The following is a 24,799-nucleotide window of genomic DNA, read 5'->3' as shown; positions in this document are numbered from 1 at the left end:
CATCATGGCGTCGCGCTGTGAAAACTGGCGCACATGTTGCTGAGGAAAAAAGAACAACGCAGGCAGAAGAAAAACGCCAGAAAAGAAAAGCAAGACAAACGACACTAGCTCTAGCTGGAATAACCTGCCCAGTGTGCAGCCGAACATTCCGGGCTCACATAGGTCTCACCAACCACATGAGGAGGCATAAAACCCCAGTGCAAAGCCCTCAGCCCCCTGGATGACAAAGTGGTCATCATCGAACCATGATGGACGAACTATATATGTACATTTATTTTTCACATTTTTATTTTCTGCTAGATCAGGTATATATAAATGTTGTCATTTTCTTTATATTGTAGGAAGAGAAGTAACTCTAGCCCAACAATATGCTGCTGTTGGTGCTCTTTCCTTTCCTCTCTTCTGGTTAGCTGGAGCTGGTTCTGCTGTCTTCTGGGTAATAGGTGAGATTAAAATGTTTCAAGAATACTTAATACTTATTTTTTTTTGTCTTAAGAAATTTTTTCGTTAAATAAGTTGAAGATTAAAATGAAGGTTATTACATCCTAGCCTTAACCACTTGTGGGATGGTGGGGTCATGTGTTTCAACAGTCCCTAAGTTTTAAAAAAAATCACAATTTAGCTTGTTACCTAGACTAATCTTACTTACTATTCATTATATAGGTCTGCAAGCTCGCTCCACAGGGATCACTCACAAGTGACATTCATATCCTCTTGCCAGCTAGCGCCTACAGATTTAAGGTTTTGAATAAGGTGTGACACCATGCTAGATGGGGACAGGCATGCTTTCATTTTCTCTTGTTTGTCTTCCATCTTATGGCTGTCTTTAGTGAACATATTTCATCTTGTCTAAGGCTGTGTCCTGTGAATCTTATATGACATTTTGTTATCAGTTCCCCGGCAGGGGACAAATGTCTAGCGATCTAGAAATGCTAATCCAAATGCTCAGTCATTGTTGTTGACCCATGTTTAGCCTCTTTTCAACCTTTATTTTATCTTATCTTATAATTTACAGATGTTACTTCAAAAGAGAAGATTATTTTGTGAATATTCATTTGTTAAAAATCTCTTTGCACTATTACTGGTTTCTGTATGTTTTCTTGTGTTGAGCCATCCAGTGGACGCATATTCTAATATTGGCCTAACCAAGGTTAAATAACATTTTAGTTTTCTGTTCTTGTTTGATTTGTGAACAATTTCATTTAATAAACATTTTTGATGTTTTAATAAGATAATGATTGTATTGAGGTGAATCTTGGTCTCTGGGCTAATTGATTTGATTGCCCAGATATGCCATGGTTTTTGAAAGACAGCTCCTGTTTTCCCTGTTTAGCATGCTACATTGTGAATCCTCATTGCTTGTAATGGCACTGCTTAAATAATAATGGGCTTCTGTATTTGTTCACTTGAGGTTTGACCTCCAGACATATCATTACCAACATAATTGTGTCAACTAATCACTTTAATTTGACTTTGATCCAACATTGAGATATAATAATAAAGGGAAGGTTGGGGGGGGGGGGTCAACTCTTATTCTAGAAAGGTTTTATGCTTGATAGATAAATATCTAGTCAGTGTCTTCTTGGATTGGGTATCAGACATACACATAATGGGCGTAACACTAAAAAGTGCCTAGTCTGTGAGAAATAATTTTGTTATTCCTTCATCTGTTCTGATGCAGCAGCTGGATTTGCTCTAGAGATCAGAATCTGGACCAATTGTTGAGTTAGGCCATATTATCTTGCTATTTCCCAAGTGATTTCCTTTTTTTTTAAATTCAAGGAACTGAATAATGCATTATGCTATTAAGTTAGGTTTATAGATATAATGTTTAAAAATTTTTTATTGTGAATAAAAATAAATTCTTTATCTTTTATGATTATATTCTCTTGTATAATCACATTTTTTTTAAATTTAGGTGCCTCTTTCTTTGTCATCATGCTCCATGCATCATTTTATATGACTCAAGAGGAACAAGAAGGCTTTGACTTAGAACTGGATGATATACAAACTGTATGAGAGGCTTGTGTTGACAATGAATGATCTTGTAAAGAAGCTATTGCAATCTCACAGTTTTCTCAAGCAATGTTTATTCTCTAAATAATTATATCACCAGATCAGTTTCCCTTTGTATTTTTAGTCTATCTTCTTTAGTAATACAAAGTACTTTTTTTAGATTTACTTCCAATCACAAGTATTACATCCATGTGCAAAAACAAACAACAGTATTTAATATATAAACTTAATTTTTTTTTCTCAATAATTAAATAAGCTGCTATGTTTATATCCAATATTTCTAATGGTTTTCAAAAAGTAAAAATTATTGATAATTACCCAGAACTACAAATGGAGAGAAGGAACCAGTATGTAATATTGTTTATTTGTAAATAATGTGGGCTATTCATTGCTAGTACTTATGAACACCATATTTGATGATATTGAATCATTTCTTCTTAAACCTTGTGAACCTTTTGACCTGGTATTTGGGTTAGTGAGTTACAAATCCATGACCTGCTAAGAAATGCAATGTCTGATTACCTTTATACTGACTGTCTGTATTTGAAATTATTAATGACCATTTGAAATTATTAATCACCATTAACTTGCTAAGTTATAGTATGTATATTGCATTAAACAAAACAAAAAAGAATTAATGCAAACAGAATTACCAAAAATAAAGATGAAGTCTTAATTGTTTAGCCAATCTATAACTGAAAACATAAAAATACAATGAAAGTAAAATATAGCTTTTTGAGTTGAATTTGGAAATAAATATCTTACAATGTTGAATCAGAATAAAAATAAAAAAATAGAAATAATTAAAGTCAGCAACCTTAATTTACAAAAAAATTAAGAAACAAGATTGATGGATTTATATTGATCCATTTTATAAATTGAATGTAATTTTTCAATATTTCAGAATTATTCTCAGCTTTATTCTCAATTTAAGTTCTATTCTTGTTGTGTTATTGCACTGGCCTATATCAATTATTGAAACATATATTTCTTGCTTAACATATTTTAATTGAGCAATAAATCTTGTTTGTCTCATTAACTAATATGGAGTAATTATTTTTAAAATAGTTGATGAGATCAGATCGAAAGACAGATTTGTTGTTATCCCTTCTTCAAAAATAAGTTTGAAATGTTTTACTTTATCATGTGTTACATTTGTTGAGTTGCATTGTTTTGATCATTTGTTCTTTTTTTTTCATTATTATTGAACATCATAAAATCAGCTAGAGCACAAAATCCTAGTCATTAATATTGATTTTTTTTTTTAAATACTCAGTTGAGAGCAATATTTATTAGTGCAAGATTTAGTGAGAGAAGCAACATAACAGTGTTTTATGGTTTTATATAAGCTTTTTTTTAAAATATATTCAAAATATTATGAAAAATAGAGTAGAGCAAATTGAACATGATATTTATCTTTCTTGATATAGAAAGTGATGTAGATTTCATTTTCAATCCAATGACTGGTTTTTATTTTATTTTTTGTTTAATATATTACTTTAAATCTTAAAGACTTGAAGTATATGACAATGGGAATGGTTTTTGTTCTGTTGTCAAATATTGAACTGCTTTTATTATCCTGACAGATAACTCAGCATTTAGACTTTTTTAGAAAACCTGATATTTCTTTTTTTTTTTCCCAAAATAAAAGAAAAATGTGAAAGTCTTATAGTGTTTGGACTCATGAAATGTTCTAGAAAAATCTAATGTCAACTTGAAGCTAAAACTCAACCATTCAGCTACTGCATATAATTATACATATATATATTTAAAAGATATCCAGTAACTTAGATATTTGGGTGAATGCAATAGCTGTATGCCAGTTGAATGATGCGGTCTTGTAAAACAGGAACAAAAGTGGATCAAAGACATATCCATAGAGTTAATTACTGTTTGTTTTTATTTCTAGTGGATGGATATTGTTGATTTCATTTCAATACTATGGAGCTAATACATTTGTGTTTCAGTCCACAAAATGGTTTAGGGTCTTTGGTTATTGTTTACATTCATTCTTTTTGAGGATCCTTGTAGAGGCATATTGTTATAACTATATTTTGAATTTGTATAAATATGTTGCATTATAAAGGGAAATACTTTTAACCTTTTGAATTGTGTTGAAAATGATTTAAAATCTATTTGGTATTATTAAAAAAAAATATTAAAAAAACATTGTTGGTCTATAAAATATCTTGTATAACCAATAATTAGAACAATGAAAAGTCACTTTTACACCCTACACTTCCAGCTTTGCCAAAAACTGACAAAAAAAAAAGCTTGCAGCCTTTAGCAAGTTAAAAAGTGTATGATGCAGTATCAAGTATTGTCAATGTTGTTATTTTTCTGTGAAGTTTGGACACTGAATGTAAATCTCTTGAGACTGAGCCATTTAATCCTGAAACTAATGGGAAAGAGTCATAAATAGACTCAGCCTTATTGATGATTTATAGAGTTTTAAAATAACTTCCAATTGAAATGATTAATTTTATATGACTATCTGTGTAAAAAGCTTCATCTGTTTGCTACTGAGTTATTCTCTCTTTACTTTATGTCAAATCTTGAAAAAGCAACAAGAAGTAGAGGATGGAGTTGCTAGTCAAGTAGTATAAAAGTGTATTATAATAATTGTAGATTGCTTGAATAACAAAAAAAATAATGAGTTGCTGGTACAATATGAAATGAGTTTAATTTTAAAAAATCCGAGGCTGCGTAATTACATCTTGTCATCATCATTCATCTGCCCCTTGACTTTCGTGGTAGGGGTTTTGTGACAGTTCGCGTTACCAAATCTCACAACGTTTCCCGGTCGGAATAGGAAGAAAGGCTGATCCAATTTTTGTTACGTTGTTCAGCCAGCTTTTCTTTAGACAACCCTTTCTGCATGCTCCCTCCAATGTACCTTGTAGGATGATCTTTGACTGTAAATTCATGTCTTGATGTTATACAATATGATCGAACCAGCTAAGCTTTATGGATTATTGCATTATCACTACTTTATCACTAAATATTCACGATATCCATGATTTTATCATTAGATCTTCTGAATGTCCAAATCTGTATTACTTCATCGTCACTATGTCTTCTGACTTTTGATGACATCTTCTTAATGGCCATGTGGTTATCATTAATTCTCACATCGTCCCTTTATCATTATGTCTTTATAATAGCATGGCTTGAATTTATTCATGCCTAAGATAATACTGTCTCTACACTGCCAACTCCACTGTCATCAGAACATCTATAGCGAACAGTCATGACCAGCCCATTCCTAGTTCTTTTGGAACGTCTACAGCACATGTTCAATAGAGCACGTCGGAATCCGTTGCTAAGGAAACAGTACAGTATGGGATTAATACTGGAGTTGGACAGCCCGACTAACTGGGCCAGCGGATATACAAAAGTGTTGACGACGCTCACGTACAGACTCCTGCTGTTAAATTCTAACCAGAAGTACACAACATAATAGGGAAACCAGGAGCCGGCAAACAGAACGACTAATAGTACAAGCGTACGGACTGTCTTTCGACGTTGTAAGAGTAAGCGATCTACTGGAGTGGACATACAAGCCTGTTTTCTGGCATTAGAAAAGAGTTGTCTGTTCTTAGACCAGAGAGCCATAGATATCTTTAGGTAAAGTGCGCTCATAACGGTGAGCGGCAAAAGAAACAAGAGCAGAAATATGATCAAGTTGTACCCGTGCTTTAATTCTGCAATCGTCCAAACTTCGTGGCACGCTCTGACTGTAAAGATGTCTGGCAAGCCGTAGGTAGTCACTTTGTTGATATATAACATCGGACTGAAAGCTCCTAAACTTATTCCCCAAATTGAAGCCAACATTACGTGGACACGATTTCTTGAAAACAGTATCTTGGCTCGAAGTGGAATATGAATAGCAAAGTATCTGTTAACTGATATAGACAGCATAGACAACACACTGACTGACACAGCTGTGCTTTGAAAAAATGGCGTCAGTCGACATAACGTTTCACCAAATATCCAGTCCCTGAAACGAGACAACGTCAAATTATTTTTTTTTAAATTCATGCCACTATTTCTACACATATTTGGGGAGAACATGACTAGAACAAATAATATTGATATTATAGATAGCCTATACTTAATAAGGATCGATATTAATTTTACGCCGAGCTGAACTATGGCTTCTAAATAGGGGATGTTTGTAAAAATGTTTGACATGTTTCGGGTGATCTTATAAAGTTGAAGATAATCTACTTCTAGTTCAAATCTCCAGCAGGACGACGGGGGATGTGGGTAGGGTATGAACCCGCACGACCAGGAAGCTATCCTTACCCAACCCATTTAAAAAAAAAAAAGATCAGAAATAATTAGTAGTACCAACAAAAAGCTCATTCATTCTTACAAATTGAAAACTATAAAAAACTGAGATGAACTTGGTTTGGGGGTAAGGAAAGGAAGGACTAGAATCATATAATACAGACGCTACTTCAAAAAAAAAAAAAAAAAAAAGATGATTTCGTCCTACGCGTCATGCATGTTAACCAATGTCCTAAATTCTGCCAAGTCACTGGTTTTCCTGGCTGGCTCAGGCAACCCATTCCATGCTCTAATAGCACTAGGGAAAAAGGATAATTAGTACAAATTTGTCCTAGCATATTGAACGAGGAATGTGCCTTTATCTTTGTGTCTTTCTGAGTATTTTATTAAATTTTGTTTTTATATTTGAAGATTATGGCTCAGTATTTTGTTTATAATTGCTACTTTACTTTTGAGTCTTCTCTCCTGAAAGCTGTCTAAATTTAGTAATTTTACTAAAGGTGTTACTCTAATCAACTGTGACTTATGAATCTCACTTCTCTATTTTGTGTCTGTTCCAGTTTCTTTATGTTTTCTTGAGTTAAGGGGTCCCAAACAGAGGATGCATATTCTATTATTGGCCTAACCATTCTATTTATTTTATTTATAGAAATTTCTTTGAATAAACCCTAAAAAAAAAATGTTTTATTTTTTGATAGTTTCATCAATATGTGGATTTCATGACAGTTTTTTTCATTTATTATAATACCTAGGTATTTTGTATCTCTATTCTTCCTCCAGCAAGCTACCAAGCTGTTTGGCAAAGTGCCTTTTAGCTCCTTAAGAAATACTTGTCAAGTGTAGGAGACACATTGTCCTCATCTGTGGGATAAAACTATGGATTTCAGAAGTCTCAGTTTCCCACATTAGCAACCGGAACTCTCTACTAAACCAGATAGTTTCACGTCAACCACACTGGCCATTGTACTGTGTTTTTATCCAAACTTTTTTGCCCTCTATTTTGTCATACTTTAGAAAGTTTCTTTTTTTCCCCTTGAACCGGGACCTTTTTTGTTGATCATCATTTGAAGCTTGTTTTTAATGATACCTAGTAAATTAAATTACTATTTTCTCTCTCCTAATCAGGCCTTCTGTAACCATTACTCAACACAACAGATCTAACTCAACAACTTAAGAGTTGTTCCAAAATAATGTGGTACTTGAAGTAGTAAATAAATAACAGCCAATACGACACAATAGGCAAGACAATAAACTGACTATACTGTTCATTACCGTACTGCCGTACTAAACTCTACTGTCTCTCATCCTGAACTCGTACAGCTTCACTCGAGGACTCACTCCACCCGGACTGACTTCATGGTTTCCTCGCTGTCTGAAGAGAACTGTCCCACATACTCCGTCTCAGTTTCTCATGAAGGCCCTCCATCTCATGACCAATCAAAGGTGATTTTTGCTCATACTAGCACTGTCCCTTGTCCAACACGTGATTGGGTTACGTGTGTCAGTTGGTCACACACAAAATTAACTCTATCATTCTGCCAATACAGTTACAACCCTAATCCCAACCCTAATTAAGCTCTTAACTCTAACACTAAACCCAAACCCCAAAATAACCTTAACCTCAACTTTAACGGTAAGGAAGCCGTTAATGTGCACATTACCTAGGTAAAATGCGAATTTCGCGCCTTAACGGAGCAAATTAGTTAATTTGCAGATTATCTAGGTAATCTTTTGCGGTACCGGTAATAGATGCATTGATGACCTTTTAGTCAATTCTTGTACTCACAAGGAGCCAATGGAACAGAATGGAGGAAGTGCAGAATCGCGTCTTGTTTTGAGTAGACCTATCCACACAACAATGCAGCTTAGCGACTTTATCATCGTGTAAAACCCGCTGTCAAGGCAATGTAGCAATCAAGGCGGGAGAGTTTGAATGACGCGTCATTGTGTGTGTGTGGACTCCGTTGTTAAATTTCTTTAAATATTTCGATTATAAATGTTTCCGCATTCTGTACCAGGCCCTTACCGCCGACTCATTTTCTTGTCCCTTCTTGGGAAATATTCTTGTCAAACCTTTAATCTCTAAGCATTTCTTAGCAATTTTTTCTTGGTGGCTCAAACTAAGAATGTCGCAATCATAGACATAAAAAAATATTGTTGTAACTCTTGGGTAGGCACTCAACGTAAAGGCATGCAACTCAACACAGTTTAACAGGTGTTTATTCACTAGGACAAACACATAGCATCCTTCAACTTCCTCAGAGTCTTTCTACTAATTTACCAGTCCTTTAGACAGCAACCCGAATGTGGACCAACGACAGCCTTCCCCGCTTCGCTCCAGGTCCCTTTCTACAACCTTCAGGCAGCACAAAAGTTGGCTTCTTAGTTTCCAAGCATTCAGACTCTTCACAATCCCTGATGCACTGTGCTTCTCTCTCTCCTAGTGTCTTCCTGTTTACGTTCACTAGTGCGCTAGTGCGCACCTCAAGCACTGGTGCAAGGCAGGGTTACAACAATATAGACTAGCCGATTAAAGAGTTAGTACCTGGATGACCGATCCTAGCTCGGTTAAATAATTTCCTAAGTCATTTTGGGAATATTTTTGTAATTACGAAAATGAACGATCATATAAATACTACTAATCTGAAGAGTTACATTTAGTGTTCTGTTAGTTCTAAATGTAATTATACATGGCGATTAAATATAAAGTCTCTTAAGTCCTTCTATAGTCTAGACAAACCACAGCTCACATCCGTCTTATAGTTTTACAATCCATTTTTTGTGTAAAACTATTGTAGGTCTACTATTACTGGCTTAGAAGAAAGTCTTTGCAGAGTAACTTCTTAGATGGTTGCGTTCAAACATTTCATTATGGAATTAGTATATTAATTATGTCTTTAGTACGAAACATCAAGTGACGCAAATCTCTACGTTATAGGGTAAAACAGGCACTTTGTGACAAAGTAAAATGGCGCATTTTTTCTTAATAGACTTAAATCATTGCATTAGTTTTCTAAAGAAACGTTTCCGTGGGGCACCTCTGTTACGCCAAACAATATGTTCGTTACCCATACGGGATACGTGCCCTGCCCAGCCTGACTGTGGGACTATAAGAAGTTCATACCATCCATCCATCCCAGTGGTGCTACAGCCCGTGGAGGGATATGGCCTGCTTATACACATCCCTCCATTCAGATCTCAACTGGGCCTTCCATCTCCAAGCCCTAACCCCAAGCTTTTTACCGAGGTGTATAGTTAAATAAAAAGAGGCTGCAGCGTACGCAAACTCGTTGGCCGCTGGCTAGATATCATGTTCAGTGTGAGCACGTAAGGCGTAGAGAAGTTGTGTTATGACCATTTCCTTTGTTTTGGTACGGGACAGTAGACACAAAGCACGAACTTATGGTAATAATTCAACAGCAAAAAAAATAATAATAAGGCTTGTCTTCGATTCCTAAGATTAATGAGGATTGCAGTATTTCCCGTGGCTACGCAGCCCCTGCTGTGACCTACAAATTTTGCCACATCCAGGGCAAGCATATCCATTGTCAAACAGTGGTCGATTAAGATTTTCTTTTCGCGTCTGCCTCTGTTCTCGGCAGCAGATTTTCTGTAGTCTCAAATGTGTATCCGGGGCTTTGGATAGAGGTAATTCTTTAAGTCCGTCAGTTACGCTGGACAGAGCGGTATCCTGTATGGAAGACGAACCTCAGACGAACGCATGCCAAAGTCTTTTTTTGGTGAGCTAAAAAAATGGACGACGTAATACCGAAACGCTTAAAAGACCAGCTTAGGCGCCAACTTGCTTTAGCTGAAATAGAACAGCTGAAGGTCACCAGTAAAATAAACAACAAAGTACAAGGTATCTACACCGCTCTAGGCAATTCAAGTGTTATCAATTTATATAGGATATGAAACGAAAATTTGTGACAATTTTGTGTACTTTATTATACAGCATTTATGAGCAGTATAAAAGTTAAGTATTCATATCTATTTCAGCAATAACCTATATAAGTCCTATACTCTTGAGCGAGCAATTCTTGTATGTATGTATATATATTTATATATATATATATATATATAAATTTTATTTCAAAAACGGCTCTAACGATTTTCTTTAAAATTTCAAGGTATGTGCATATTAGTGAGAAAAAAATTCTCAACTCATTGGCCACATCGGGAAAACTCGAGGTCGACCGTTATATCGGTTTGAAAATGCCTCATTATCGAAAAATTAATTTTGGCTAGAATGTTTTATGAATGAAAATTTTCCATGACGTAAACGGGAAAAACACTGCTTACGTCACTAGGCTTACCGCAGTATACTAAAATATTTCTTTGCAAACAAGAACGAGTTTTAAAGGATCAATAGACCTAATTAAACATTTGCGCACCATCTTATTGTAGATTGATTTATTATAGAACTATGAAAGAAAAGTACTGAAATTAAATGTGCCGATGTATGATTAGTTATTGTGTTTTAAGTGCTTAATAAATTGTTTACTCTTTAATTGTGTAGAGCGGTGTAGATACCTTTTACTTTGTTTATTTTGCTGGTGACCTCCAGCTGTCTCGTTGAGGTTGCATGCAACCATATGCTCTCTTCTATGTCAGCTAAGTCAAGTTTGCGCCATAAGCTGGTCTTTTAAGGGTTTCGGTGTTACGTCGACCACCTTTTAGCTCACCAAAAAAGACTGCCTTTGGCATGCGTTCGTCTGAGATTCGTCTCCCATACAGGATACTGCTCTGTCCAGCGTAACTGTCGGACTTAAAGAATTCCCTCTATACAAAGGCCGCGGATACACATTTGAGACCAAAAGAAAATTTGCTGCCGAGGACAGACGCAGACGCTAAAAGAAAATCTTAATCGAGCACCGCGGACAATGGTTATGCTTGCCCTGGATGTGGCAAGATATGTAGGTCACAGCTGCAATCCTCATTAATTTTCGGACTCTAAGACAAGCCTTATTATTATTATTATTTTGCTGGTGAATTATTACCATGTGTTCATGCTTCAGTGTCTACCTCTCCTGTACCAAAACAAAGGAAATGGTCATAACACAACTTCTTTACGCCTTACTTGCTCACACTAAACATGATATCCATCTAGCGGTCAACGAGTTTGCGTACACTGCAGCCTCTTTTGATTTAACTATAAACTTCGGTAAAAAGGTTGGAGTTAGGGCCAGGAGAGATCTGAATGGATGGATGTGTAAAAGCAGGTCATAGCACCACTGGGATGGATGGATGGCAAAAGCCGGTATGAACTTCTTATAGTCCGACAGTCAGGCTGGGCAGGGCACGTATCCCGTATGGGTAACGAGCATATTATTCGGCGTAACAGAGGTGCCCTACGGAAACGTTTCTTTAGAAAACTAATGCAATGATTTAAGTCTAATAAGAAAAAATGAGCCATTTTACTTTGTCACTAAGTGCATGTTTTACCCTATAACGTAGAGAAGTTACACTGCAAAGACTTTCTTCCAAGCCAATAATAGTAAGCCTACAATACAATTAAGCAAAAGATGGATTGCAAAACTTTAAGACGGACTTGAGCTGTAGTTTGTCTAGACTGTAGGAGGACTTAAAAGACTTTAAATTTAATCGACATGTTCAATAAGGCCTACAATTAGAACTAACAGAACACTAAAACAACTCTTCAGATTAGTAGTCTTTATCCGATCGTTCATTTTCGTAATTACAAGAATATTCTCAAAATGACTTCGGGTAAATATCCTTCCGAAATTATTTAACAGAGCGAGGTTCGGCCACCTGGTACAAAAATATTCTCAAAATAACTTCGGGTATATATCCTTCCGAAATTATTTAACAGAGCGAGGTTCGGCCACCTGGTACAAAAATATTCTCAAAATAACTTCGGGTATATATCCTTCCGAAATTATTTAAATCTCTAAGAATGAAGATCATGCAATTTTTCATAATTCGGAAATCCGAATACAATAGATATACATTTTTTCAAGTTACGTCTATATTTATTTATGTCTATGGTCGCAATATTTGTTTATGTTTTTGATTTCTTAATGCTGTATTTAAAGTTACGTTCTTTGAAAACAGCCACAAACATTTCTCTAACAATAAAAAATATTAGCTTATTTTCGTGCTCCATAAAGGGGACAGATCTGTCCAACTTTTCCTGGTAGTTTCTACATACAGAGTCTACTTTTCGTTTCTTCAACTCTCCCATTTCATTAACGCACAAATATTAAATGTTACGATACCATTCGCGGTGAATCAAAAGAAGACGACCCAAAATGATCCAGCTGAGGTTTCCAAAAATTAAAAATAACTCAATCATCTCAATGAAAGTAAGTTTTTATTTTCTCTTAGTAAAAAATATTGCAAAACCTTAATTCAATTCGGTTCAGGTAAGGACAGTTTGTTCGGTTCCGTTCGTACCGATCAGTTTTAAAGTTCGGGTTCGGTTCGGTCTTAAGTGAGGTTCAAGTTCGGTTCGTTCGATTGAGGTTTGGTTCGTTTCCCATCTCTAATTTGAACCTAGATATATTTGAATAAATTTAAGTCCCTGTCATGCACAAAGCGTTAACTTAGCCACGCAACACAACTAAATAAGTATAAAAAAAAGTTATTAGATTCCAATACTGTTACCTGTAAATGTAAAAGAAAAGCGTTGTAGGTATACATATACAGTTGACCATAAAGTCACCGATGGTCAGATTGAAGAAAAACACGTTGGTAAGGGTTCTCATGTGTCTGTGACGTAACACAACCAGGATGACGAATACATTACCTGAAAAACATTTAGACTAGTCGGAGAATGAAAAGAACCAAAAATTTAAATGATAAATACAACTGTCTCGAAAACTTAGTGAAAGTATTATGCATAAAATCTAAAACCATTCTAATGAACCTCGCAACAATGATTTTGATTTTGATATCAAGTGAAAAACATAATTTACATGTACACAGTATGCATATTCCACATTTTAACCTAGAACTGATCTGACACGTCTAGATTAATACTATCCAAGTATCCATACTAAGCATACATCCAGTCTTTGTATAGAAAGTTTACATTATTTAGTAAGTATCCTTGTGGCAAACTGATCTTTTGATTTAGACTTAGTAGATGGGGCACAAAATGTTTCTGAACACTAATTTATTAAACTGTAGAATGCGGAGACGTATAGTTTGTTCGATTTCTATTACAAATTTAACTACATGTCTGGTCCAAACTAATAGGGTTTGTTGGACTAGTCCGTTTCGTTTCTTTGATTAAAAAGTATTGGGCCGGAAGTCGCTTTTTTTATTTATTTATTTTATGAGTATTTTACCCAAGATCTGTTTTGTTTTTTTAGGACTAGCTTATTTCATGTACCCGGCATTTTCCGATACACAATTTAATACACAAAGTAATTGTTGAAAAAAATTTTAGTGATTTTAAACTTTAAATGATTACTTAAAACGGTGTTACTCTAATCAATTTGAATATTATTTTGTTATGAATGTCACTGTTTATTTTGTGTCTGTTCTAGTTTCTTAAATTTTTCTTGAGTAAAGGGGTCGTTTTTCTCCTAATGGGTATACCTGATTTCTCCAAGCAGCCTTTGTAAAATATTGGTCCTAAATAATGCTATGTTTATAAACGAAAATCGCATGGCTGCATTATGATGAATGTACGTGTTAGTTCAATATATTTTATATTACTAGGTAACTATAAATAACCGCATAAATAGATGTAAGTTTAATTTTTTTTTTCTGTTAGATAAAGTCATTATATGGCAAATTTTTGTTTATATCCTAATTCTAAAAAGGAATAATAATAGAATTATACAGTAAAAATAATCACTAAGTTTTTCTTTTAATAGTTTTGAAAGTCTAACTGAGTTTGTGTTTTTGCAGATGTACACAAGCTACACTATGAGTCAGTCCATCTCTTCTGAATATTTAGAAATGAGAGTAAAAATGTAGACTTCGATATTTTTAGCCTGAATTTAAGAAGTTACAATCTTAAAACAACTAATATATTGCCTCTTCCATAAAACTTTGTACTTAAAAAATAAATTTATCTAATGCTCGAAATCCTGCTTGTATACCTAGGCCCTATTTAAATCGATCCGATATCAATGTATTAAGTAGCAATAACCTCGCAAAAAAAAATTAAATGAAAGAAGATTGAGATATACATATAGATATACAGGGCAGAGTACCAAAGGACTGGAAAGAAGCTAATGTCACCCCCCTATTTAAAAAAGGAGAAAAATCTGACCCAGGAAACTACAGACCAGTATCACTTACCAGCATCACATGTAAAATCATAAACCACTTAGACAAACATAATGTCCTCACACCATACCAACATGGCTTTAGGAAATATAGATCATGTGAAACACAACTAATAGGACTAATTGATGATTTTTCAAAAGGTTTAGATAATAGTGAACAAATAGATGCTATCTTACTAGATTTTCTAAGGCTTTTGACAAAGTTCACCACCATAGTTTGCTTAAAAAATTAAAATATTTCGGCATTAATGGTCCACTGCATCAGTGGATTAAAGATTTCCTGATAGGGAGAGAACAAACTGTAATAATAAATGGCTCTAAATCAACACCGATAACAGTAAACTCAGGTGTACCTCAAGGAACAGTCTTGGGTCCACTACTATTTTTAATTTACATAAATGATTTACCAAATTGCATTATTTCAGGAACAAAAGTCAGATTATTTGCAGACGATTGCATAATATATAGAACAATAAAAACAACACAAGACACAGATATTTTACAAAGAGAATTAGATGAATTACAGAAATGGGAATCAAATTGGAGCATGTCTTTCCACGGTGACCGGTCACTTCATCCCCGGTCACTTCATCCCCGGTCACTTCATCCCCGGTCATTTCATCCCCGGTCACTTCATCCCCGGTTACTTCATCCCCGGTCATTTCATCCTCTGGTCATTTCATCCCCTGGTCACTTCATCCCCCGGTCACTTCATCCCCGGTCATTTCATCCCCTGGTCACTTCATCTCCCGGTCACTTCATCCCCTGATATTTTCATCATCTGATAATTTTATCTAACAAATTGTAATTTAAAAAGCATTAAATGAGCAATATTTAATGTATTCCTTTTTTATTTAAATGACAGAGAGAGAGAAAGAGATAGAGAGAGAGAGAGAGAATCACACCCTGAATATACATGCAAGATTATTTCCAATAAGCACTCAAACAATTAATTTTAAGGCTATAGGAACCTCATTATGACGGGTATGTTCACATAACTAGAGGCCCCCCACCAGTTTCGCTATCTAAAGTGAATATCAATAAACAAAATACATACTTACATTTACATGTAGAAATGAAATATCGATAGAAATAAAGTCCTATAACACAATTTGTAACTTTAATGTTTATAAGGAAGTCCGCCTTTATTAGAAAAAAATAAAACCTTACTACAAGCTAAAAATGACTCGCCCATTTTCAAGAAAGAGCGATTGAAAAATCAAATAAAGTGAAACATGGTCGTACTTTCACCACAGCTTGGCCTTTGATGATAAGTTATCAGCGGCACGGTCATAAATATTGTAATCGCACTTCTATCTCTCAAAAGATTTCCACTACTTGCACCACACATTGGCCTTTGATGATAAGTTATCAGCGGCACGGTCATAATTATTCTAATCGCACTTCTATCTATCAAAAGATGTCCACTACTTGCACTACACCTTGGCCTTTGATGATAAGTTATCAGCGGCACGGTCATAATTATTCTAATCGCACTTCTATCTATCAAAAGATTTCCACTACTTGCACTACACCTTGGCCTTTGATGATAAGTTATTAGCGGCACGGTCATAATTATTCTAATCGCACTTCTATCTCTCAAAAGATTCCCACTACTTGCACTACACCTTGGCCTTTGATGATAAGTTATCAGCGGCACGGTCATAATTATTCTAATCGCACTTCTATCTATCAAAAGATTCCCACTACTTGCACTACACCTTGGCCTTTGATGATAAGTTATCAGCGGCACGGTCATAATTATTCTAATCGCACTTCTATCTATCAAAAGATCCCCACTACTTGCACTACACCTTGGCCAGATTTACCATATAATATTAGATTTCTCATTAAGAATACAAAGTGGAAGAGGAAACACTATAAACGTATTAGTAATATGTCATAAAATGTAAAAAAGAAAGCATTCTACATAATCATATTTATATATACAATATTTAATTGGGGATGAAATGACCGGGGGATGAAGTGACCGGGGGATGAAGTGACCAGGGGATGAAATGACCAGGGGATGAAATGACCGGGGATGAAGTGACCGGGGATGAAGTGACCGGGGATGAAATGACCGGGGATGAAGTGACCGGGGATGAAGTGACCGGGGATGAAGTGACCGGGAACCCTTTCCACCCAGAAAAATGTCAGTTGTTAAGAGTAACAAAAAAACTAAAACATATTAATGCCACTTATCGTATTCATGGCAAACCAGTAACACAGACTAAAAGCGCAAAATACCTAGGTGTTATAATAAATGAAAAACTGTCATGGAATCCACATATTGATGAAACTACAAAAAAATCAAACAAAGCATTAAGATTTATTAAAAGAAATTTCTATAAATCAAATAAGAACATAAAACTAAAATGTTATTTAACCTTGCTTAGGCCAATAATAGAATATGCATCCTCTGTTTGGGACCCCTCAACTCAAGAAAACATTAAGAAACTAGAACAGACACAAAATAGAGCAGTGCGATTCATAACAAACGAATATTCACATTTGACTAGAGTAACACCTTTAGTAAAATCACTAAATTTAGAAAGCCTTCAGGACAGAAGGCTCAAAAGTAAAGTAGCAATCATAAACAAAATACTGAGCCATAATCTTCAAATATAAAAACAAAATTTAATAAAATACTCTGAAAGACACAAAGATAAAGGCACATTCCTCGTCCCATATGCTAGGACAAATTTGTACAAATACTCCTTCTTCCCTTCCCTTCTTCTGCCAGTGACTTGGCAGAATTTAAGTCATTGGTTAATATGCATGACTAAATGCATGACGCGTAGGACGTAATCATCTTCTTTTTTAAAGTAACGTCTGTATTATATAAGATAAGATAAGATATATTTTTGTGACGGTACGCACCGGTACGGGGTACAGGCACCTTTTTTCAATGTCGGGAAAAATGATTACTTTTCTTGTAATTCAACGTTAATTGTTAATTTATTATTAGTTGAAAGTTAGGCAATCTATCACTGAGTACAGGAGCCTCTTTTTTATTTTTACAAAATAAAAAGAACTTTATATACTTTCAGCCGACATGCCGTATTATTAAAAACACCTCTATGTGAACTTCTCAATCATCTAGAATCTAGAGTCTTAGACAGTCATTTTTTTAGACTAGATTTAAGTAGAGTCTAGACCTAGATTTAATAGGCCTATTATTATAAAAAAAATAAAAATAATCAGTCATTATAGACATCATTCGCAATTTTATTTTTAGGTCTAGGCATTGAAAATTAAATCTATTAATAAACTAAAATCGATCTAAGTCTAAGTACTAACTTATTAAATAAGTCATTATAAGTAGAAGTATTGTAATGAATATTGTATAGATCTAGATTGACTATATTATAGATAGATCTATAGATAGATCTCTAGTTTAGTAGATTAAGTATAGTGTATAGTAAACGTATTACAGTATTATTAGATCTATGTCTTATGTCTATGACTCTATATCTAATTAATTCTAATAATCTAATAATTAAAAAACTTAAGTCTTTATTAATATCTAGACTTTTTTCTTATAAAAACTGACTATAGGCATAGCATAGGCTAGACTCGGCAATCTAGTCTCAAGATAGAATCTATACTATTACTAGATCTATTCGATTTTTATATATAGATCTAGACTATAATTAGATTATAGATCTAAATATACTAATGGAGAGATGATATGAGGTGTTAGCTAATAGCGTTGCTCAAGAAACATACCTGGGTTCTTCTAAACTCTAATACTTGGTATGTAATAGTAAAACAGCACCTACCTAAATAAATCGTAACTAGCAATCAAAAACCTATATTTATTGTAGTATATATAGGTCTGTGGTTGTATTTTATATAGCCTTCGTAACTTCTTCTATAGAGAAATGACTTTTTGTAATTTCTTTTACTGAAAATTGGGCTATTCGCGTCTGACACATATATAAATTTTATGTTCAGCAACAAACCCTATTGATACAACTACGCTTTGTTTTTTTTTTAAATGTGAGCTTGCGTTCCCAGAGCTATTTTTGTATGTATTCTTTTTTTTATAGGCTAGTGCCAAATGTATTATTTGTACTTCCCCCTATTGTGATATGGGTTAGTGCGGGATAGTATAAAAGTTGAGTGTACAGTTGACCAGCGGTCAGTAAAGTATATCACTGTCTGTGTGACAGTTGATGATCTTAGTGATCTGGCATATACTTATATTATCATTTCTATATATCTGTACCTGGGACGGCCTGTAAGTGTAGAAATATTTTATATTTTCTTTTACTAGATCTATGTCACACTGTGTGTAAATATGCTAGATATATTTTAATTTAGTTTTATTTTCTAGTTGGCAGTTGTTCCCAACATTGCTGTATTAAAAATGGCGGCGCCCAGCTTAGCCTGATATGAATATGTATCTAATATTGCTTCCCTGCTATAATGCTCTAGATCTTGTAGAATATATGATTTTGTATTTATAGTTTTGCATTTATGTATTGCAGGCTATTGTTACTGCTGAAATACATGCGGCTATTACGCTGCTGAGATACGTGCTGCTGTATCTAATATTGCTTCCCTGCTATAATTGCTGTTGTAGATCTAGACTCTAGACTAGTGTTATTTTGTTTCTGTAGAGTGTAGTGTTGCCATAGACGCCTTAGTGATAGTGACTTAGTCTTAGGCTAGTGGCTTAGTCTGTTCTTAGTCTTAGTGAATACTAATAGTAAGTGTCACGATCATCAATGGTGTTGATGTCACAATCTAAGATGGTGTTACTGTCACGATCAGACTTGAACTATATTGCACCATCAATGATCGTGATTGCCGAGGATCTTGAAATGATCTTTCGATAAGATGATCGTATAGAAGTAGACAGATCTATGTTGATAATACGATCATACAGAATGTTGCCAATTGATAAGAGGATCATCTAGGTCTAGGAGTTACTACTTGACAGATATGATCTAAGTACGTTCTAAATTCAATGAAGAAACTTCTCTTCGTCAAAAAACAATTACTTTAATTAATAACTTGAAAACACTATTCACAAATAGTTACAATGGTTAAAATGTACTTAAATTGAATCTACACAATAGTATATCTGAGTCTTGATACAGATAAAATATATATTCTCAAATTCACGTTACATACAAGTTAGATGTTAATACTACAACTTCCGAGACAAGACTGAGGCTATTTTGCATCTTCGCCGGGTTTCAGCTCGTAATAACGTGATCAACAACTTAACCCTCCCAGACCAACCAATCATTGCAGTCTAATGTACAACAATTAACTTTTGGAACCAATGGAGTTCATTTAATTACATGCTATGTCGGCAAACAACCCGAAACTGTTACCATATATGGTCATAGTGTACGTGACAGTAAGGTACTAACTAAGGTGTTCTTGTTATAGTTTTAGTTATGGGTTGGTTGTAGTAGTAGAATATTGTAGATCTAGACTAGTTTATTGTAGTGTGTTTGTGTAGATTTAGGTCTAGTGTAGTAGTTGTAGTGATTTAGTTAGATAGTTGGATTTATCAGTTTGTGTTAGTTGGTTTGGTTAGTTTGTTGGTGTTTGTAGTGGCGTAGATTTATAGGGTTTTAGCTAGTTGCTGGGTTCAGTTGTAGTGGTTAATGTATTTTATATATTACATTTTATTATTGACTTTTTTTTTTTGTATATGTAAATAAAGTTTCATTTTGTATTATTTAATTTCAAGTAAATTTTCGTTGGTGCTTTCATTTAGTTTAAGTTAGTATAGTCTAGTTGTCTGGTTGCTTAGGTGACTCTAGCCGCTTGGTCGCAGACCGAGGTGCACAGATTGAGCCCACCCAGTAGCGCTAACATCTGCCTACTGTATAAAATTTAATGTTCAGCAGAGAAAAGGTCTTCTAGCGCCTCCTGACCTGCTCACATAAAAAAGGCTTTTAAAAAAATAATTTTCTTGTTTTATTTTTTTACTTTGAAAAATTATAACGGTCAAACTAGTTTTTTCCCCATGTGCTCAAGTAGCTCGTAATTCTATTTTCAGTGATATACATAAACTGTTAAATATCTAGGAAAATTTTTAAAGCCGTTTTCGAGATCCGTGTCCATGAGGGTTCCACGAAAATATTACTTGAATAGAGGTATTGTACAAAAAAAAATACCACACTAAAAAAAAACTAGCATGAAATTCTTTTAAAATCTCTAATAATGGAATGATAACCCAACATATAAGACAATATATCAGACGTTACAACATACAATTGAAAGATGCTAAACACGAATCAATAAAGCAAAATTTTTCATCCTAATTTTCAAGCATTCATCGGATGGACTGCATTGCTAGCGGCAATAATTTCATCATCACTGAATCAATTAGAACATTTTGAATTGCAGCCAGCAGACATAATAACATTAATTTAAGGAGCTTACCGTGAGATCACACGCCATTGAGGGGCCGCCTCTTAGTTTGTTTAAACAAACGCCACTTGTAATCTTTTTCATGATATTAGATTTAGATCTTATCTTATAATTTCAAAAGATAATTGCAACCCTTCTTGCATCCATGTGTTAATATATTCATGCATGTTAATTAGAGACTTAAACTTTTCTGACTGATTCAGGTAAGCCGTTTCGGGCTCTATTGTTACTAAGGAACACTTGTATTAATTTGTCCTAACATATGAAATAAGAAATTCGCCTTATCTTTAAACCTTTATTTTCACTAGGTTGTATTTTTTGCATTTGTAAGCTACATATTCAACCTTGTACTCTTTAGAACTGTCACTACATTTGTTCCGAATCGTGATCTGATAACATGATGGTTTTCCTTTTGATTGAATTTCTCTTTGCTCTGACAGTATTTGTCTTCCCTACATACAAGTCAACAATGCAGCCTGCAAAATGTGCTAACCGATTTCTTTGAAGCCTTACAAACAAAAGCAAATATCACATTGCAGTTTTTTGTTTCCCCTGGCTTGAAGAGTTTCAATGAAACGACAAACTGTTGTTTCTTTTCAGATTGAACGTTTTGGAAATTATTGTTTCTTTGTGTGCTTTTTAAGCGGCCCCCGAAAGGGGAAAAAACGCTATTAGTTCTGTGTGGCCTGTATGTTCGTCCCGTTTGGATCTCAGAAAGTATAAGAGAAAATGAAAATCGGACATCAAGATATTTTAGATCATTAAAAGTTCTGATGCAACGGCTACTTTTTTCTTTTCCGAAAGTGAACCATCTAATTTTAAAAATTATATTTGCAAGCAGATTTTTCAAAAACTTACACCATTTTTCAATTAAAAACTTCAGGGGAGGTAACTTTTTAAAAAGTTCATGGACTTCTTCATTAATAAATCAAGCTTCATTCATAAATTCGAGCATTGATACCAGGGGCGGACTGGCTATATGGGCAAACGGGCAAATGCCCGGTGGGCCTGTACCAAATGGGCCGGTCTGGTCGCGACCAAGGAAAAAAAATTAAATGCAGACAACTTTAACAAAAAAGTAACAGCAGCAAGGCAAAAAGGCCCGAGCACGTTTTCTTGTTGTTTTTTTTATAAATTATTATTACAATTAATTTTGTTTGAAATTCAACAAGAATATAATTTTAAGAATTACACTATACACTATACGTATTATCATTTGTAAATCGTTAGACCGTACTTTCTGCTATGCATGAGCGGCATGGCCTTCAACACTACTTTGATGTCTTCGAGACTGTGTTTGGCCTGATCATTTTGCTGGTCGGCATGGGCCTTTGATGGCGCTCTTATTTTTGTTTTGCTCCTTCCCTCACCCGTTTTTTGATGGTTCCATGAAAGTTAACGAAAAAGAGGGATGGGAGAGGAAAACATTGATGTAACGCGGCAAAAGGGGAGACAATTAGCTCTTTAACAAAACTTAATAGAAGTTAACTTAAACACATACACACAGCCGCGAAATTGCAAACCACCCAACTTATTCATAGCTCAATATGGGTATAACCGTATAAAGTTTCTAGTTTCTGCGATTTGAAAAGAAAAAAGTAAGTTTCTTGTTGTTTATTTGTAATAACATAGATCTAAAAATACTACACTTAAGGCTTAAAAAAAAAAAAATTATTTAATTAAAACATAAATATAGATCTAGATCGAAATCAATATTTGTACCGTTTTGATTAATGGCAAACTTATGCTTAGTATGAAGTCATTAATAATGAAAATTATTACAATAATTACAATAATTTATATAGCGCTGTCACATCCGATATTTAATGAAAGGAGATTTAGAATCATTTATATTTTAAATAATATATTCATATACAAATCGCGTTTTTTGAGAATGTACTAGGACGAAGCAAGAGCTTTTCACATTTAGAAGTATCTCTCTAACCGTTCTGCTTTCTCTTATCTGGTAGAGGAATATATATATATATATAGTTCGTCCATCGTAGTTCGATTATGACCACTTTATCATCCAGGGGGCTGAGGGCTTTGCACTGGGGTTTTATGTCTCCTCGTGTGGCTGGTGAGACCTATGTGAGCCCAGAATGTTCGGCCGCACACTAGGAAGGTTATTCCAGCTGGAGCTAGTGTCGTGGGCCTTGCTTTTCTTCTCTGTAGTTTTTTCCTCTGCCAGCTTGGTTCTCTTTTCCTCAGCAACCTGTGTGCCAGTTTTCACAGCGCGACGCCATGATGCTCTGTCATGTGCCTCTGTCTCCCAGGTGGCTGGATCTATGCTGAACGTCTTCAGAGAAGCTTTGAGGGTGTCCCTGAAGCGCTTTCTTTGACCACCTTGTGAGCGCTTTCCTTCGCTTAGTTGGCCATACAAGAGTCGTTTAGGGATGCAGTGGTCTTCCATTCTGCATACGTGTCCTGCCCATCGCAGCTGGGACTGCATCAGGATTGTGTGGATGCTTTGCAGACCCGCTCTTTGAAGGACTTCAGTATCTGGTATTTTGTCTTGCCATTTGACATTCAGTATTTTTTACAGACATGTCGTGGTAGTGATTCAGTTTCTTTGCATGTTAACTGTACACTATCCATGTTTCTGAGTCATAGAGCAATGTAGAGAGGACGACGGCTCGATAGACCCCTAGTTTTGTATTTGTGGTGATACCATTTTAAACGAATGGGTTGCCTGAGTCAACCAGGAAAACCAATGACTTAGCATATTTTAAGTCACAGATCAACATGCATGACTAGATTGACACGTGAAATGAGTAGGACCTAATTATTTTTTTTTTAAAGAAACGTCTGTAATCTATAAGTAATGCCAAAATGTTTGAAACTCATTAAGGCTGCTATTGTAGTGTTTATAGTTTTCAGACTACATACATGTAGATCTATAAATAGAATACATTATGTAAGCCTACGAAAGCATACATCCAGTTTTTGATGCGTTATCAAACTTTATATATTTTGAATAGAATTAGGCTTACACCTATGATAAAACACATGGGCGTAGCCGAGAGGGGAGGAGTTCAAACCATCACGGCCTCAGATCTCATTGTCTGAAAGGGAAACTTTACTTACTTCCCCAGTGCAGCCAACTTAAGCAAACTACAGTCACCAAATGTCATGAGCGTAGCCAAACGGGATTTTTGTGGTTTCCCTCCCCCCCCCCTTTCCAATACAAAAACTAAAGCATTTTACCTTTTTCTACCAGTCGCTGGACTCCACTGAATAGAAGATTTAGTTTTTGATTTTTTTAGCGGAAGAGTAGCAGGCTAATTGCACTGTAGATACCTCAAAATATGCATTTTTTAAAGCTTAAAATAACGAAAATAATGCTTGGATCCGGGGCTTCCCCAGACTCCCTTGGGGGTGTTTACTGCCTTTCACTAATTATAGGAAGAGAGTACTATAGGGTTAAAATAACGTTTGAAAGAATGAAAGATAAGAATGTAATGAAGATTAATTACATATAGACACACACTAATATATATATATATATATATATATATATATATATATATATATATATATATATATATATATATATATATATATATATATATATATATATATATATAAATTGCGGAGAGGTTTAAAATCACACACACACACACCGAAACTATATGATATGACATTTGTGGGCCGGTTTATATGATAATGCCCGGGCCAATTTTGATACCCAGTCCGCCCCTGATTGGTACAAAACATTTGCATCTAAGAATAAAATATATTTTCCATTTATTAACTAACTCATTGAATAGAATACTGATTCAAATGTTATTTTTTTTAAATATTTTTTTCCAGCCCCCCCCCCC

The 24,799-nt window shown here is 34.8% G+C and overlaps 2 protein-coding genes across 4 annotated transcripts in view; one reads left to right on the top strand and one right to left on the bottom strand.

The window, feature by feature from the left end:
* Positions 1-4,121, top strand: part of LOC106079158 (prenylated Rab acceptor protein 1-like) — a 32,352-nt gene extending 28,231 nt beyond the window's left edge. The window contains exons 5-6 of the mRNA XM_056010939.1: positions 342-443; positions 1,919-4,121. Of these exons, the coding sequence (XP_055866914.1) occupies positions 342-443; positions 1,919-2,019 (203 nt within the window). The 3' untranslated portion in view covers positions 2,020-4,121. The remainder of the gene's footprint in view (positions 1-341; positions 444-1,918) is intronic.
* LOC106079159 (trissin receptor-like) overlaps positions 3,604-24,799 on the bottom strand; it is a 155,401-nt gene continuing 134,205 nt past the window's right edge. For all 3 annotated transcript variants that reach the window (XM_056010938.1, XM_056010937.1, XM_056010936.1), the window contains exons 5-6: positions 12,937-13,078; positions 3,604-6,016 (exon numbers count right to left, since the gene is read on the bottom strand). In XM_056010938.1, coding sequence (XP_055866913.1) covers positions 5,203-6,016; positions 12,937-13,078 — 956 coding nt within the window. In that variant the 3' untranslated portion in view covers positions 3,604-5,202. The remainder of the gene's footprint in view (positions 6,017-12,936; positions 13,079-24,799) is intronic.

This window comes from Biomphalaria glabrata, chromosome 14 (assembly GCF_947242115.1).
Source record: "Biomphalaria glabrata chromosome 14, xgBioGlab47.1, whole genome shotgun sequence".
Taxonomy (NCBI): Eukaryota; Metazoa; Mollusca; class Gastropoda; family Planorbidae; genus Biomphalaria; species Biomphalaria glabrata.
This window is presented reverse-complemented; position numbering and strand designations above follow the sequence as displayed.